The sequence below is a fragment of the Pogonomyrmex barbatus genome, unplaced genomic scaffold (genome assembly GCF_055798465.1).
Source record: "Pogonomyrmex barbatus isolate J1 unplaced genomic scaffold, ASM5579846v1 scaffold23, whole genome shotgun sequence".
Classification (NCBI taxonomy): domain Eukaryota; kingdom Metazoa; phylum Arthropoda; class Insecta; order Hymenoptera; family Formicidae; genus Pogonomyrmex; species Pogonomyrmex barbatus.
In genome coordinates this window covers 1,637,718-1,654,369 of record NW_028297120.1, presented here as the reverse complement: position 1 = coordinate 1,654,369, position 16,652 = coordinate 1,637,718, and the positions used below count along the sequence as shown (strand labels likewise).

Sequence of the window (16,652 nt, the reverse complement as noted above, 5' to 3'; positions counted from 1 at the left end):
TTTATAAACTTATAAATATATTTAAATTTTTAGAATAACGAACGTGATTTGTCTGATAATTCGTTGTGACATTTTTGATATTCTAGAAGAGTATCTTACAATACCATTTATATTACTGTTTTTTATTCTTTCTTCAACAAATTCTAATTTGTTTACTTTCTAGTTGATCCTAGGGCTAAATCAAAATTAATCAAAGAAGAGAAATAGAGCATGTAAATAATAAGTTATATAACGCTTTTTGTACTAACCATTTTTGGTAACATACTGATACATATTTTCACAAAATTAAATGAAAGTTTATTGATGAAGCAACAACAGCACATTGGTCAATGTATATATATATATATATATATATATATATATATATATGTATATATATATATATATATATATATATCGATGTGTACAAAAATAATTTCGCGCTCATATTTTCGCCATAATTATTACATAGTAATTCGTTTTTTTTCTTACAAAATGTTCCAGAATTGGTATTAATTAAACATTATGAAATACGAGTATTGGTAAATTAAATGATAATGTTACTTCACATCTTTGTTAAGAATTTACTTCAATTTAAAAAATAATATATACCATTCTGGAATAATCTGTATATTCTTATTCATTATCTCACGATTTTATAATTCTTGCAAATAAATTTCAATATTATTATTTCATTCGACATAATATATGATTATTAAATCTTTCTTTTTTTACAGTCTTAATATTTCAATATTCATTCTCTATCAATTATCACAAATATATATTCAGGAATATACAAAAAAAAACATAAAAAGTATTAAATGTTAAATGAGAGTATTGGATCAAGTCTTGCACTTTTTAATATCTTTCGAGTATTTTGACAAGTTACATGATTGGAACATAAAATATATTTAATTTTATAATTTTTAATGGCAGTTTGAGAAAATGATTTAAATGACGCTTAAGATGAATACAAATATTATAATACTGCGATTGTGATGTAATATAATTAAAGCTCATGATATTTCGTTCGGCCATTGAGATAAACACATCGACTGTTGCGTGATGGCTTCACAAAATGATGTAATTATTATCTTTATTTGTCGATATCATAGGAAAAAAGAGAAATGTTAATAATAATAAATATATTTGTAATTCGGAGCGTACCATGCCGTTAAGGAAAAAGGAACTTCTCTCAATATGGAAAGGTGAGCACAGCCAAAGTGTTGCCTAGTACAAATATATTGTAAAAAATGAATTGTTGTTTAAATGAGCCGAAAGTGCTACTTGCGTTTTGCGCATATTTGTTTCGAGATATACTTATCAATATCTTTGATCTCAAGTTTCTTCATTATCTTACCTCTCCATAGTGAGAATATCTTGTAAGTTATTAAAATTCATAGGTTTTACAAGCGCGATTAGTTATGCTCTGATTTATCGGCATAATATTATATGTACTTATTCCGATAATATGCACTTTTATTTTTGTCATAAAGGATAAGTGGAAAAAAATGTACCTTTTTATATTACTATTAAGACGCCTTACGTAAATAAACTTTTTAGAAAATGATATTTTGTAATTTAATATATTCTTTATTATAATTTATTTTAAATCATATCATAATTGTAAGAATAAATGAGTATTATTTATAACTTTTATTTCATTCGTTCTTATTAAAAAGAAAATTAAGATATACATTTGAATTTATATTTTACTAATCAATTAGTATTCTTGAATTGTGAGCGCTTTTAAATTGTTTTATCCAGATATCCAAATTCACGCGTTTGATCATATAAATACATTTTATTACTATTATTATTTTACATCTAATATCCAATTATATATTAGATTTTGAAGATTAAATTCATTATTGATATTGCGTTGGATTTAATAAAAACAGTTTATAATTCATTATCGTTAAATTTTTCTCGTAATCAAATTGATAGAATTTCAAATTGAGATAATAATCACTTTCAGTACCAAAACATTAAAAAATATCAACTTTCATAGAAAAGACCAGCTTTTAATAATTTTTTGCTACATATTAATTTTATACACATGTTGGTATATATAGTCTATATTATATAGTCACATGTGCATAGATATATTTTTATTTACACATATTTTTATTTGCTTAATTATCAACAGTGTATATTGTATATAACAAGATACTTGTCTGACGCAATTAAATTAAAATTTTTTTTATTATGTACAAATTGTCTATAAAAATTGTCATGATTATAAACCCATATATTGAGGGGAGGAAGAAAAAGTATTTCTTGCAGAATTATTTTTCCTCGATTCCTCAGCATTAGGACTATCACTGAAAATAAAAATTTTTGACAAAAATGTAAAAACATATTAAAAAAGATAATTCTTCTCTTCAAAATATAGAATTTTTGTAATCCAAATCAAAGATCTGTTTCCATATATATTTAAAAACTATATTTAAAAACTAACTAAAAATTCTGATTATTTTATTATTTTTCAAATAAAAGAAAATCAGATGTAAAATTATATTTAACGTTACATTTGAGTTTATATATATATATATATATATATATTTGTGTGTGTGTGTGTGTGTGTGTGTGTGTGTGTGTGTAATTTATAAATATATATATATATATATATATTATATATATATATAAAAAATCTGTTTATATATATATATATAAACAGATTTTTTTTAAATTTATGCTAATGTTGTATAATAATTGAATCATTTGTGTCTGTTGAGCAGCATTTTTGATTTATCAAAAATAATTCTTATAAATCAGTGGTCAGATTTAGATATAATCTTCGATGATTTGATTTTTATCTTAATGTCTACTGTGTCATACTATTTTTTTATTTCTAATAACAAACTGTTAGATGCTTGTAAATAAAGCAGGCAGTGTTTTGCCAATAAAGCGATCAAAATAAATCATAATTACATAATCCTATAATTTTATATAATTATATATCAAATTTTTTGCCTAATCATTATATGCACGCACGCACGCACGCACGCACGCACGCACGCACGCACGCACGCACGCACGCACGCACGCACGCACGCACGCACGCACGCACGCACGCACGCACGCACGCACGCACGCACGCACGCACGCACGCACGCACGCACGCATAATGACGTGTGTTCCATAGGGTGTTCCACAGCTATGGGAATTGTTTTCGTGTGTAGATAAAGCGGGCTAAACTGAGTCAAAAAGTTCTCTACCATTTTGCAATTTTTGCGATAGTTTACGAATTATTAATTCTTAAAAATTACCGTATTAGCTCGGCAAATGCAAGCACGCGGTAAGGTTCCGTCCGGCCATCATCGTTGCTAGGCGCGCGAGGAATTGTTTTCTTCGATATACCATATTAGCTACAACTATTGCTGCTTGAAGAAAAAAAATTCCTCGCGCGCCTAACAACGATGATTGCCTGACGGGAATATCTTACCGCACACTTGCATTTGCCAGTGGACGGGCTAATACATATATATATATATATATATATATGTGTGTGTGTGTGTGTGTGTGTGTGTGTGTGTGTGTGTGTGTGTGTGTGTGTGTGTGTGTGTGTATAAAAAATAAATTATAAATTTAGTGTAAAAATTCAGTATAATTACATTTAATGAGTCAAGAGCTTTAAATAAAATATATAAAAATTATTAGAAGAAATAATTAGAATAATAGAAAATTTAATATTTTAATTACTAAAACGAATATTTAAAAATTGTAACGATGATTTGGACATTTGAAAAATACAATCTTATCGCGGTCATATCATATCTTATTTATGATATGACCAATTCGGAAGCAAAGCTTTCATACCTTAATAAAATTCATTAAATAATAAATAATGGGTATCAACATAAAAATCAAGTCAAAAGTTACATCTAAATCCATCCACTTTTATAAACTAAATAAATTACCCAAAGAAAGGCATCAAAGATACGAGTGTCTGTCTGCTCGGTCTGCATGCAAATACAGGTGAACACTGTGCTACACGTCCGACGACACGACGTAACCATTGCTGCAATTTTTGTCGTCGTTCTTCCACAAATTTTGCATCCTAAAAACCATTATGTTATATCAATACTTTTATTATTACACTACAAATCTAAGCTTTAACACATCAAATCTTACCTTATTTCCTATTGTCTTTTTTGGCGGAAATTCGAAAGTTGTAACAATAGCATCGTGTTTCTTTAGCTCTCTATAAAGAGCATAAAATTGAGCATACCGCCGATAAATGTTCCACTCTATGTCTCTTATACGTACGTAAATCTATGATTAACATAATATACAAATTAAACAGAAATCCATGGAAAAAACATTTTAATGTAGTACAAAAAATAATCATACTTGATAAACGTGATGTATATCAGAAGATTGTCCCGTAAGAAACGCCGATGGAATCCATATGTGAATAAGACATGGTGGTTCCGCAGGTAAATCGTCTTCGTTCAACGGTCCCCGAAGGCATTCCAATTCCGTTTGCAGCATCTTTACTAATCTTTCCCTGTATAAGATTTGAACAATATAGAGAAGCGTCACAGCAGCTACTTACGCGATTTTGCATTGATACGTACTTATTCGTCAATTGCATTGTCAATCTAGCATTAAATTCCATTAATTCAGCATGCATATCTGCAACTTGTATTAATTTTTCTTCATATTGTCGCGCTTCATTGTGATAATCCAATGATGGATCTTCCTCAGATACTGTCGTAGAATTGGAATCCCGTCTTAACATTTGAACAGCAGTGACATACTTACGCAATTGCTGTCGTAAGAGTTCATTCTCTCTGCATAATTATAATTATAATTATAATTATAATTATAAGTAAATTAGACCAATACAAATTACGTTATTTTCATCAAATGTAGAGAATGAATCACATAATTCGATTCTATCTCATTTAATTTCTTCTTTTTTCATTCTAATTCAATTTAAAAAGATCTACAAATATTGTATTTTTATTAATCTTTCTTTTTAAAAACAATATTGTGTTTAATGCAAAAATAATTCCAATAAGTTACGCGATTTGCTCTATATGTATGTATCTGCAAAGTAATTGCTTTTAAATTAATTATATTAAACAACTATAATTACCTGTTCAATGTTTGTAATTGTAATTCATGCTTTTCCAAATAATGTTGGTGTTGTCTCTGAAAACGAGCCAATTGTAATCTGCTCGTTATAGCATCTTCTCTAGCTTGTTCCAATACTTCCGTCATAGCTAAAAGTCTTATGCGTAATGTATCTATATCTAAAGTCTCTGGATCTACATGGAAATCTAAACCAACTAATGGTTCTGTTGCCTCCATTGCAGATTCCGTTGCTTCTGAATCCTAAATATAAATAAAATTAAAAAATATATATACCTTTGCATCTTTTGTTTTAAATCTTATTTTTAATGCAAAATTTTTGATAAATATTCACATGAGAATAAATAACTTTAAACTTTCGAATTGTTATCGCATTAAAATATACTTTAAATTTTTATGCCAAAATTAATTAAGATGTAGACTTACATCTAAGTAATTTGGCAGAGTAACTAACATATCATCTAGTGTTTGATCAAGTGATGAGACAGGTACAAGGCCGCCCAAGTTCTCAGCATCCATTACAGGAGTTAATAATTTTTCTTCTTCAAAAGATTCACTGCAGATTAGAAAAAATTTTATGAAAAAAAAACCATTTTGTATCTATTTATTATATCAATTATGAAAATAATTTACCATAGTTCCCATTCTCGTTTCGTATTGATCATTGTACTCTCATTGGAGTTGACTTGAGGTTGAGAATCTGATAAGCAAGGGGAAGTAGAATCTTTAGGCGTTATCGCAGGAGAACTAGGGCATGTTGGTGGTGCACTAATAGAAGTTATAATTTCCTTATGTTCCTCTTCTTCATTATCATCATCGAAAGAAATTATGCGAGCTTGTACTTTCTTTTTTCGTTTTTCTTGTTCAGACGGGAGAAGTTCTATTTAATAATTAATACAATAATTAATTATTTAATATTAATTCAAATAGCTTTAAGAAATATTTTTATTAGATAAATTAAATTTTTATTTAAATCCTGTTTTAAATAAAGACTTATAATTTAAGTTTCTTAAACAAGTTTTAAGAAATTTCTCTCTAAATGTGTGGAAAGAAATCAGTAGTAATTACTTTAATTAATACAAACTCTTTCAAAATATTATATATAATCTATAAAAAAAGTAAAAGTAAAAAGTTTTATAATTTTCTTCTTCTTTTTTTATAGAAAAGACATTTTATCTCAACTTAATATATAACTTATAACATTAATAGTATATACCTGGGATTACCGTCGAAATAATTGGTTCTGATTGAGTGTATCTACTTCTGTCCATTCCTTTTCCATTTAGGTCATCAAGTTCCTCATTGTCTGTTCTTATTGCAAATAAAATTGTACCAAGACCTAATAGATATGCGAATGTACAAGATAAATTTATTTATTAATAGGGATCCAGTTATAGTTATATAATAATTATATATAATAGTTATATAATAAATAGTTATATAAGTATATAATTATATAATAATTTAAGTATAATAATTTCAATATAATTATTTAAGAATAAATACCTGCAGTAACATTAGGTAGCACAGAACTTTTTTCTTGATCAAGTAAAAAAGCCCACTCTTCATAATAAGGAGATAGACTACTAGGATTTATAATAGCATGTAAATGCCGTTCTAGAGATCTTTCATTCAAGACAGCTCTCAGCCATGCTCTACCTCGACCATAATCAGTATGAACCTTTCTCAACATACTAAAACGTTCCTGCTCATGCCAAGTAAGCTGTTCCTTTATACATGGCCAAAATGCTGCATCCGCTACATTGCCAGGTCGAGCATTATAACCAGAGACTAAATCGGATACATGTCTATGAAATAAGTAAAAATATTTGTTATTTCCTTACATATTCCAATTAAAAGTAAGTATCATCTATTTGTACTAATTCATATTAAAATTTATCAGTAAAAAAGTTGTCCATGCATTCATTATCTTGCTTATGAGTCATTGATGATAAAAAATATGATCTGTTTTGTAACCTTGTACATACAGGAACTGATAAAAAAAAGATAAATATATATAAATTGCATTACGATATTATATTACCTGAATGCAGAATTGATTTTTTCTATATAATTTGTTTTTAATCCATGGCTAAAAATTAATTCAAATATGTGGCAGAGCTTCGCTACACATGTTTCTGATTCTGTGGCTAATTCTGCACGTCCACCAAACCTGACATGGCATTCTTTTGCAGACACTAATAAATCCTCTAATAATTTTTCCTTCTCAGCTGCATGGTCTACTATATTATTTGTATTCGGCACTATCGCTGACATAATACGCAAAGCCTAGGATAAACAACATCTTAGAAAACAGCTTAAATCAACAATTTCAAAAAGAATCTTAATATTTCTTAAGATAGCCATATTTTTTTAGATTAAATATATAAAAATTTGTATTATTTCTATTACGATTAATAAGATCTATATTAAAACTATTTTTCAATCATTTTAAATCAATTATTATTAAATTATTATTTAGCAATGTATTACGCAGTTCCTAAATATAAATAATTGCTTATATTTTATATATATTAGATTATTTCAATATTTATATATATATATATATATATATATATATATATATATATAAATATCAAATATTCATGAAATAATTGTAATTTTAATATTTTTTTAATTTCATTAAAATTCTCTTTGAAATTTATTTTAAACATAATTTAATTATTATTAGCAATGACACAGAAATATATTTTTTTATTTACATAATACCATGATCTATGCCATGTGTTTAAATATAAATCGTCTAATTTGTATTTGTATTTAAAAAGATATATATTTAAATTTATAATAAATAAAATAAATAAAAAAAATTCTATTTTCATAACTACAAAATTTTCACATTTGCAAATTTTGCTTTTCTAAAAGAAAAAATATATTTATAAATATGCAAACATAAATATACATAGAAATTCAATTATGAAAATAAAGATATATATATAAAAAAAAAATAAATTTATCATAAAAGTAATAAAAAAAATCATTGTAATATTGTTTATGTAATTCTAATCTGTTAAATGCAATTATCAAAAATTCATTTGTATAATAGCATTTGTGAATTGAAAAAAATTTGTCTTCACAATCTTGACACAAAGAGACACATCAAGTATTGCATTCCTAATAAGTCGTTATGTTTTCTGAGATCCACACACACACACACACACACACGCGCGCGCACGTACGTATGTGTGGTGTGTGTGTGTGTGTGTGTGTGTGTGTGTGTGTGTGTGTGTATATACACGCAACTCATATACATATACGTGTATATATATATTCCTAGAAATTTGACAACCGGATTTGCGCGGACTGTGTACTCACAGAAAAGAAGGAAAACTGTAAACCTATCGTGAGAAGGTCGCAAAAAATGTCTCGTGGCTTGACGAGACATTTAATCGCACAGTGAAAAGTTACGATTGATCGTGCGTTTCTCCAGATTTCTCGAGTCCAAGCTGCGATCTCGCCGTCCCGTAATTAGACATAATATCAGCCGCTGCCATTCGATATTAATGATACTTGATACGCAGGGGGACAACACAAAGGGGGACTGGCGAACAAACTTACCATTTAAACGACGCAGTGAGGGATTACCGCCTCGTGATTTGCTCTCACAAATGTGAATCGCCAGCGTTCATTGGAGATCCCGAGACAATAGCGAGACAATAGCGGCCGTCATGCGAGGAAGAGCGCAGAAAGAAGAGTTGTCACTTTGAAAACGGAGTAAGACGATAATTAGTGCGTTGTCGCCGTCGCGTCATGACATTCACGCTCGTGGTTGCACAAGAAAATCGTAGAGGCTCACGACGCCAGGGGCGGAACTGCCCCGCGCGTCCATCGTTGCCAATTGCAGTCGCCACCGTCGCCACCGTCGCTGCCTAGCTAGAGCTGGAACATAGAGCATAGGATGCGTCAGTGCAGATAGATGCGCCACGATCATCAAAAAGGAACAACGCATACGTTCTGATCATGGTGTAAGACGAACCATTCTGATGGATGCGCAGTAGATCAAAGATAGTGAGTGAGAGTCAACCAATTACGCTTTGAGCTTTGCGAAATTCAATATGGCTACTTATTGAATTTTGTTTTAAATGGGTTTTGTTTTAAATGGGTGCGTTCCGTTTCATGCATGATGCGCATGAACGCATAGAAATCCGTTCCGTTTTTCTTCATGCGCATTCCCTGCGTGCATAAGTCAACTTACCGCCAATCGCACTGACTCCGTCTCTTCTGGTGCATGAGACCGCATGACCTCGCGAGCTGAGGCACTTCATACAAATTCATGCATCACGGAAATGAAGCTTGTATCATGGTTTTCTGCAACACGGGAAAAACGAGGGCACTCGAAAGTGGAGGAGGGACGGGGGTTGACGTAACCAATCAGAAAATGCAGTGGCACTCATAATCTCCATTACAGAGTTCCTATCGTTTCGACAACTTTTATAAATATTTTATAATATTAGTTATTTAAATAATTAATCAACCAATAATTAACACAATAATTAATTAATTTAATAAATAAGAAGTACAATGACTATCATATTTATTATATATTAATATTATTATCAATTTGTATTCAAATTTTCAAGCCTTTGTGGCAATATAATATCAACATAAATTGGCATTTTTTATTCTTTAATCGTCGAGACGAAAGAAATTATTAATTTTTTAAACAGAGTTTAAAGAAAAAAAAGCTATATTAATATAAATTTTATTTCAGATTATTTCGCTGATCCAGCAATACTGGATTATTGGATATGTGTATTGGAATGTGTATCTGCAAATACGAGCAAAAGGTAATCAAATTTATAAATTTGTATATTCTAATCGACGAATCTTGTATTATAATTTTTTATATTTTATTTTTCCAGAACATACACTATGGACATCACTTACATATATAGAAATTACATGGAACATTGTATATGAAAGGCTCAACTACATAAACAAGTAATATGCTAACATGTAATACAACATATAGTATCTAAGATAATTTCTGTGATATTATTGTGATGCATATATTGTGATAAGTATACAAAGCATGGTATCTCTATTCATAGGTACATGTAAATATTGGTGCAAATATATTGTATTTGTGCAGTTTATTTTGTAATAAATACGTCTATTTTGTATATAGTGTTTATTTTTGTTTTCATTAATTTTACATATCTATTTAATCATCTAATTATCATTTAATATCTATATTTCAAATTTCGATATTGAAAAGATTACATGTATATATGAGACGAAACCCTACAATTTACTTTAGTTCGCACTCCATCACCAGATAGCAGTCTCATCTTTTGTTGTCCATCTTATATACAGACCTTTCATTTCTCTTAATATATGTTCTGTGTCATGCATAGAGCAAAATTGGAAGGATAACAAGACTTCTGAATTTTGAAAATGGAAGATAAAATAAATATTCCAATTCTTTTTGGGAAAAAAGAAGAATTATATACAATATTATATACGAGCATCATTTAAAGAATATTAAAAATGCTATAATATCAAAATACTATATAAAGTTGACATTTCTTCGTTTGTTTCATTCTCAAGTGAATCACTACTTGACTCGCTGCTTAAAAAGTATGAATTAAAATCTTTCATTACAAAGATATTACGGAAATGATTAAAGTGTTCAAAAACAAATAAAAATGACAATAAGGGCAATGGGAGTCAAGCACAGTAAATGAGACGCAAAAAATTATCCATTAAATCCTATCTGTATTTAAGGTTCTTCTTATTAGGTATACAAAAAAATTCTGAGCTTTAGATTTCATACAACCGAAATAACAATTTAAATTTTATATATCTTCCCGCCCTTATGCGGTTTTAAAGCGTTGACATTTGGCCTTCTAAAATGCCATACGGTTTGGCGTTTGATGCACATAACCTCAAAAATCAGTAGTGTTCACATGACAATAACAAAAGAACATATTCGATTTTCCATCCACTTCGCGTTTCATCTAAAGAAAAATGCTGCTGAAGCCTGCAATGATTTGTGCTGCATATGGAGAGAATAGTGTAAGTCATACTACATGTAAAAGGTATCAAATGGTATCAAAAATTTCGCCAAGGAGATTTCAGTTTTGAAGATGAACCGCATGCTGGACGCTCTCAAAAGATTGAAACGGACGAATTGCAAGCACTGCTGGATATAAACTCTCGCGCAAATTGAAAAGGAGCTTGCAGAACAGTTTGGCGTTATGCAGCAAACCATTTCCGTACGTTTACATACGATGGGAAAGGTTCAGAAGGAAGGCAGATGGGTTCCGCATGTCCGAAGACAACAAAAATCGTCGGCGTGACACTGCACTCACTTTGCTTTCAAAGTTCCGGAAAAAAGATTTTCTGCACAAAATCATTACAGGCGATGAAAAGTGGATTCTTTGATAATCCTAAACGTAGAAAATCATGGGTTGACCCTGGTCAACCTTCGACATCTCTCGCCAAAACCCAATATCCATGCCAAGAAGGTTTTGCTCTGTATCTGGTGGGATTGGAAAGGTGTGTTGTATTACGAGTTGTTACAACCGGGAAATCATCATGGCAGACCGCTACCAACAATAATTAACCAATTTGAGCGATGCATTAGAAGAAAAGAGGCCATTTACTGGCCAAAGATGTCGTAAAGTGATCTTGCTTCATGACAATGCTCGACCACATGTTGCGAAGGCGACTCAGGACTATATCTTTGCGTTAGGCTGGGAACTTCTCCCGCACGCGGCGTATAGCCTAGACATGGCCTTCCGATTATTATCTATTCCGGTCGCTGCATCATTTGGCTGATACACATTTCGTGAGATTTGAAGAGATACGAAAATGCATTGACTTTATCGCTTCGAAGCCGGTGAGCTTCGTCAAGGAATTCGCAAGCTACCCGAAAGATGGCAAAAGACCGTTGATGCAAATGGGGAATATTTCGCTGATTAATATTTTTTTGTTTGTTTTTGAATAAAGATTGAATTTTACAAAAAAAAGCTCAGAACTTTTTTGTACATCTAATACATCCAGACATTTCGATCCATTTTCGGATCATCTTCAGTAGATACATATGTATATACATGATAAAATTGGTTTGAGACCGTATTAGTTCATGACTTCTCCGATTCTCATCGATAAACGCAATAGTGCAATATCTCGAGGACCTCTGTCTAAACAGCTGATGTAGAAGACACTGTATAATCAATATCATTTGAACCGTTTATGATATATTCACGAAATAAAATTTTTTAATGTATCAAAATGAGAAGAACAAGGAAGTGTTGGAGACTCACCTCGATGATATCGCCGATTATGACAATAATTTATGCACAGAAGGAAATAAATATTGAATATTGCAATAGCATAGTCACAATTAAAAGAAAGAAAAAAAAGTTTTTTTTTAACAGATATAAGATAATAATCGGTTAGTAAAAAAGAAAAGAAGTAAACACGTCTTAACTATTTCAAGTCAATTATTAAAATGTAAAAAAATAAATAACAAGGTTAAAAAGTAAAAAATTGTTATGAAGTGAATATGATCACACGCTTACATATTGTTTATGACAGAGGTATACATACAGCTAAGAAATTCTGTGTCTGTTTGCAAATTGATACCGTTTTTTTGTAATGTGATATATAGCATTTCTAGAATTAATCGTTTGTTGCAATTTTTTTCTACATCCAGAACTTTCACGTTCAGCCCAATCGAAATCGTGTCCTGTGTGTATCCTATGGTCAATAATGACTGAATGTATAAAGATATTCCACCTTATGTAACTCCGATGTTCATTGATTCTCGTTTTCATTTATCTACTGGTCTGACCCACATCGGTAAGATGCATCGCAATCCGTGCACTGTAGCTTGTAAATAATATTTTTTTTTATCCGAAAGTGGAATCTTTCTGTAGCTTAATAAAATTGTTTAATTTATTGATACTGTAAATGACTAATTTGGTTTCTGTATCTTTTAATATATTTTTAAATTTTTCAGTGACATCTTTTACATAAAGTAGAGTAAACCACAGGGTTTTGTTATTAACAATGTATGTCGTTGTGTCGTTATTATTATGTTTTTTCTTACAATTATTAAATTAAAGATTTGATTCTGCCGTTAATTGTTTTTAAAATAAAATCCAATGGGTAATTATTTTGTAAGAGCGTTTTAATCACGAAGTCAAAATTCTTCCCGTGAAATTGTGAATGTGAAAGATAAAAAATCCTGTCTACTATATCCATGACCGTACCCTTTTTCTGTGAGATGGGATTCTGAGACATAAAATTCAAGTACCCGAGAATGTTTGTGATATCAATCGAATATAATAGTATTATTTTCAATGCAAAGAGACGTATCTAAGAAGTTAATCTGGTTACCACCAATTTCCGAAGTAAATTATAATCTCAAGTGTATTGAATTAAACTTCCTCGCAATATTATGGACGTGATCATCTGGTACTGCCATAATAGCTTCATCAATAGACAGTCTTTTCTACAATCTAGCTGCATTCTTGAATAGGATCATCGCCAAATCGATTCTGACGGGTAAAAGTTACATAAAGAACAGTTTTGAATTGGTTAAAAAATATCATCCACATCTAGAAAAATAATATACTAAAATCAAATGTCTCAAGCACTCCATTCTCTAAATCTTGCATTACTATATCAGTCATAATCGGAGAAAGTGGTAAGCCCATGAGTATTCCGAAGTTCTGTTTATAAATACGATCGTCAAAAATAAAAAAGGTGAATTCTAAAATTAATCATACAGCACCCAAAAATTCATCCTTTGGTATTTTACAGTCTTTGAAGATAAAAACTCATCTATCAGCTAAGCATTCAATCGCCAAATCAATCGGGTAAACAAAGATACAACTCAATATTAATGAATATTGAGTCAATATTAATGAATTTGTCTTCAATCCTGATATTCGATAATTTTTTAACCAGTTCAAAATTGTTCTTTATGTAATTTTTACCCATCGGAATCGATTTGGCGATGATGCTATTCAAGAATGCAGCTAGATTGTAGAAAGAGCTGTCTATTAATGAAACTATTATTCGGAAAGGGCAATCCGGTTTATGAATCTTCGGAAGTCCATAGGCTCTAAATAAAATATCGGCGCTGCAAAACAGGTATTTATAATAATATATAATAAGGAAGATATAAATTTTGATTTTTTTCCATCTTGCAAGCAATTTCCTCAAATTGTTGACCATTCTTTTAGTAAGGTTTTTGTTAATTAAAGTGTAAGTATTCGCATCTGATAACATATGATTCATGATTTTTGAAGATACTTATTTTTGTCCAACGCAACCGTAATGTTCCCTTTGTCTGCTCTTGTAATAATGACATTCGGATTATTGTGTAAAAATCTCTTGGTATGTCTCATTAACTGTTCTAGTCTTCTTGTATGTAAAGTGTTTTGTTGGGGAAGAGAGGAAAGTTTCCGAAAAACTGGAATGGACCGGTTTCTAATCTCATTTTGTGTAACAGGAAGTCTTTTAATGTTCGATATTTTTTATTAATTCGAAAGTGATTTTTTTTCTATTACTACAAGGGAGTGCAAAATTTTTCCTTAATTGCAAGAAATGTGTGTCAGATGGTATGGAAGCATCAGACAGATTCAAAAACCAATTCTTTTTAAGAAATGTCCAAAGATAAGGAATCTGAAGGGTTCGAGTAAGACGCGGGGTTTAGAATCACCGGGTTAATGTCAGGAATCTGTGGAATTAGGACGCTTATAGTTAAATAATCAGGACGACTGTAAGCCAGTTTCATCCATTTATAAATAGAACCTGGCTTATTAAGCAACCTATTTTATTTAAGAATTTCACTCAAAAGTTTAAAATATTCGTTTACTTTTTGTCTACTTATATAAAGACTTCTAGCAAGAGATAAACTTTCTGATTTGTGTACAGAAATATCAGGGTGTCTAAATAAAAATGAATAAAACCAGTTATATCCAGCTTTTTCAATATCATTATTAAATTTGTGTTTAATTTTAAACTGATTGACAAAGTTATAAGCCAGTGTACGAAGATCATCTCGAGTAAACAGAAAACCAATGCTTTTGCATTGTTTTAATACGTCGTAATATTCTTTCTTCATTCTTCTTTCTAAACGTGCAAGTAGGGCCCATTCTATCCTTTATTGCATTACCAGATTTAAATTTTCTTTCAAGAGTTTTTCTGGGAATATTATTTTTAATGCTTGCTTGACGTATAGAAGTGCCTTTTTGAATGGCTTCTAGAGCAGCAGTTAATTGATCTTGCGACCATTTACCACGCATATGCTCTGAATTCCTATTTTTATTTGGCATCTTTAAAAACACAAATACTAATATGTCATCATTTATATAACAAAATATTTGACAAAATATTAAAAGATTTAATATTACAGTAAACTCTTGATACATACTCTTATTGATTTTAGTAAAACTTAATATAAATTTTTATGAGTACAATATGAAAATATGAAAATAATATTTCAAATTACTTACTCAAAATAAAATATTGCTATAAAAAGAATGAATCGTTCAAAGAAAACTACTTTTCTGAATGTAGCGTGGTTAGCATTAATCAATTAATTATTTATCAATCAATTAATTAATTATTAATCAATATTAAAAAAAACATCCCAGTTTGCTGTTCTAAATAAGAAATTAAATTACTGTATCACTTGTTGTGTGATAAATATTGTTAAATTCTTTTTACAGAACTCAGAAAGCGCGATACAATGTCAGGCAATTGAACAAAATTCTAACCTCATAACCTCACTTAAAGTAAATATCGCGATATTTACTGAAACTATAACAAAATCAGAATGAAAAATTCTAATATTTACTTTTATTGCATATTATTCACAATAATTTTAAACAAAAACATTGTCACAAAAACAGTGTGACTGAGTGATACGTAAGCAGTCGACTTTTGTCTTGTGACGCTACATATTAATTGTATGTCGATTGTGATGGTTAATCTTGAAAAAAGTGGGTCATTTTACCCAAATTGTGAGAGAAAGATGACCATAGTTTTTATAAATAAATAATGAAAGTGAAAATACATATTATAGGTCACATTACAATTTACGTACCTTTATTATGTATATAACGTTGATTACGATAGTTTAACTGTAATTTATGTGATATTATAACAGCTTACATTATATTACAGATAGGAAAAGGAGTGGATGAAATGTGGTTAAGATGATTTTGTAAAATAAGTTCCTTCTTGGCATTTGTATATGCTAAAGAATAAATATTCTATTCTATTCTATTCTATTCTATATTCCGCGAGACAAAACATTTACTGAATCTCACGTCACATTAAATATTGCTTTAATTTACGTAAAGCTAAGTTATTAATTATATAGATGGATAAGTTAAACATAATTAGGATCAAATTGGCATGTTTGTGATATTATTTTGTTATTAATGTTTGCTACATATTCACTTATGTTTATAATATGTTTATAATATACATTATTAAAAAATATATTATGTTTATAATATACATTATTAAAAAAATTGCTAAATTGCATTCATATACACCACACGCACACGTATACGCACATT

General features: G+C 29.8%; 1 protein-coding gene and 1 long non-coding RNA gene across 3 annotated transcripts; one reads left to right on the top strand and one right to left on the bottom strand.

Moving 5' to 3' along the window:
• Positions 1-2,165: 2,165 nt before the first annotated feature.
• LOC105426896 (sorting nexin-29) lies at positions 2,166-8,925 on the bottom strand. Of its 2 annotated transcripts, none has more exons than XM_089078558.1 (12): positions 8,662-8,925; positions 7,127-7,371; positions 6,589-6,890; positions 6,299-6,421; positions 5,716-5,962; positions 5,509-5,638; positions 5,087-5,325; positions 4,563-4,778; positions 4,336-4,492; positions 4,117-4,257; positions 3,903-4,042; positions 2,166-2,303 (listed from the first exon to the last, which is right to left on the bottom strand). In XM_089078558.1, the coding sequence occupies exons 1-12, from the start codon at positions 8,662-8,664 to the stop codon at positions 2,219-2,221; spliced, it is 2,028 nt and encodes a 675-aa protein (XP_088934684.1). In that variant the 5' UTR covers positions 8,665-8,925; the 3' UTR covers positions 2,166-2,218. The 2 variants fall into 2 exon arrangements, with proteins under 2 accessions (XP_088934684.1, XP_088934685.1); XM_089078559.1 differs by lacking the exon at positions 8,662-8,925 and adding an exon at positions 8,419-8,562.
• Positions 8,926-8,970: 45 nt separating this feature from the next.
• Positions 8,971-10,246, top strand: LOC148936339 (uncharacterized). Its single transcript, XR_016139640.1, has 3 exons — positions 8,971-9,111; positions 9,815-9,890; positions 9,966-10,246. It is a non-coding gene; the product is annotated as an uncharacterized LOC148936339 (long non-coding RNA).
• The last annotated feature ends 6,406 nt before the right edge of the window (positions 10,247-16,652 follow it).